General features: G+C 39.5%; 1 protein-coding gene across 1 annotated transcript; it reads left to right on the plus strand.

Moving 5' to 3' along the window:
- The first annotated feature begins 1425 nt into the window (after positions 1-1425).
- Positions 1426-1866, plus strand: LOC119664954 (uncharacterized protein K02A2.6-like). The gene has a single exon (XM_038074295.1). It carries the CDS (start codon positions 1426-1428, stop codon positions 1864-1866), a length of 441 nt encoding a protein of 146 aa, XP_037930223.1.
- The last annotated feature ends 335 nt before the right edge of the window (positions 1867-2201 follow it).

The following is a 2201-nucleotide window of genomic DNA, read 5'->3' on the forward strand; positions in this document are numbered from 1 at the left end:
TTTTCGCTATAGAAGCAGCACATCTCACTGAGCCGACTAAGGTTCGATTGCTCACTAGCAAATTAAAAAATTTGGATTTCGAGCAATATGTATGCAAACTCAATCTTACTAAAGGAACCCCATGAGCTTACACTCATGCAAACGGTTGCCAAACTCTCAGCGCCAAAAATGTCTTACAATTTCAAAACAGGATTATGAAGACTTTGCTCAGTATTTAGCTCGCGTCAACAAACATTGTGAAAAATTTGACATCGTTAATTGCGCTCCTGATGAGTTTAAAGCACAAATCTTTGTTAATGGCTTGAAGAGTTCACACAATTCGTTAATACTTGAGAAACTTCTTGCAAGACTCGACGATGAATCAACACAGTTTGGTGCACTTCAGACACAGGCGCAAAAGGATGCCTTCATGCACTTAACACTTCAAGACCTCACTAATGAAGCTGAACGTATAATCTGTCTGAAGCAAGACAAATACACTGTCGTCCAGCTATCTTCAAGTTCAGAAATTTTTACAATTCACCATCGATATCAACGCAAAAATGAATCATTACTATCAAATTCTTCAACAAAAGACGAATCTTCGAAACCACCAACGCCATGTTGATGTTGTGGAGGTCTTCATTGGGTTAAAGATTGCCCATTTAAAGGCAAATAATGTTCAGCATGTAACACTATTGGCCACAAAAATGGTTACTGCAATATGAAGCCAAGCAAGCAATCTTAGCCTGACACATCATGTGTAAAGAAAATTGACGAAACTAACAGAATGCAGCAGCATCGTAGGTATGTCAGACCAAATCTCAATGGATCTACAATTAAACTCCAACTTGATGCCGGGTCGGACATAACAATTATTTCCAAATCGAACTGGACCAAACTTGACCAGCCAACCCTACAAACTACTAATAAAAAAGCTGGCGATGCTTCTGGAAATGTAATTCCTCTTCTGGGCAGCTTTGCTTGTGTTGTGAACCTAAATGGAAGAGAGGAATATGATGTGTGTTATGGCACACCACTTAAGTTGAACGTGTTTGGAATTGATTAGATAACGACATTTGACTTATGGTCAGTGCCTATCAGTTCCTTTTGCAAAGCAATCCAACTAACTAGTAGCGATAAATTAAACGATGAAATAAAGGCTAGATTTCCGTCTCTCTTTTCTAATGACATTGGCTGCTGTACGCTCGACTAGTTCCATATGCAGCAGCTCCCATTGTTTCGGCAGAACTTGAACGTCTTCAACATCTTGGAGTAATTTTACCAATTGAATACTCACAGTCAGCGGCGCCAATCGTAGTTGTAAGAAAGAAGAATGGAAAAATTCGTATATGTGCCGATTATTCTACAGGTCTAAATGACGGTCTAGAGCCAAATAAATATCCTCTTCCAACGCCTGACCAAATATTCTCCAACCTCGCTAATATGAAAGTCTTTAGCACAATTGACCTATCAAATGCATTGTTCCAGATTCCAGTGGACCAAGAATCTCAAAAACTGATGGCTATCAATACTCACCTCGGCTTATTTAAAGTACTTAGACTGCAGCAAGGTGTTAAAACAGCCCCTGGCATTTTTCAACAAATTGTTGACACAATGCTTAGCGGAACCAATACCATTGGGTTTATTGATGATATGATCTGTTCGGGAATTAATAAAGAAGACCACAAAATTCAACTGTTTAAAACCCTAAAGCGTATTCAGGATTATGGATTCAAACTTCGCTTCGAGAAATGCAAGTTTGGAGAAACATCTATCGAGTTCTGCGGACACACGGTAGATCAATATGGTATCAGACCACATCCAGGGAAACTTCGATCAATCCAAGATCTCCCACCACCAATAATAAGTCATGCATCAATTTAATGACGGAACGCTTCACCCAATTATGCACTACTCAGCTACATTCAATGCAGCGGAGCGGAAGTATCCTCAAATGCACAAGGAGGTTCGAGCTCTCGTGTTTGGATTAAAAAAATGTCACTATTACATTTCTGGTCGTCGTTTTACCATTCATATCGACCACAAGCCACTTCTTGCTATATTCAACCCGAAAAATGGCATCCCGTTGTTTACAGCGGCTCGCCTATGCAACCACTATTCTGTCATACGACTTCTCTATTGAATACATAAATACTGACAGCTTTGGATATGCCGATATTATTTCTCGACTAATCGCAAACCATGTAAAACCTGATGAA

The sequence above is a fragment of the Teleopsis dalmanni genome, unplaced genomic scaffold, assembly GCF_002237135.1.
Source record: "Teleopsis dalmanni isolate 2A unplaced genomic scaffold, ASM223713v2 unscaffolded_contig_3058, whole genome shotgun sequence".
Taxonomy (NCBI): Eukaryota; Metazoa; Arthropoda; class Insecta; order Diptera; family Diopsidae; genus Teleopsis; species Teleopsis dalmanni.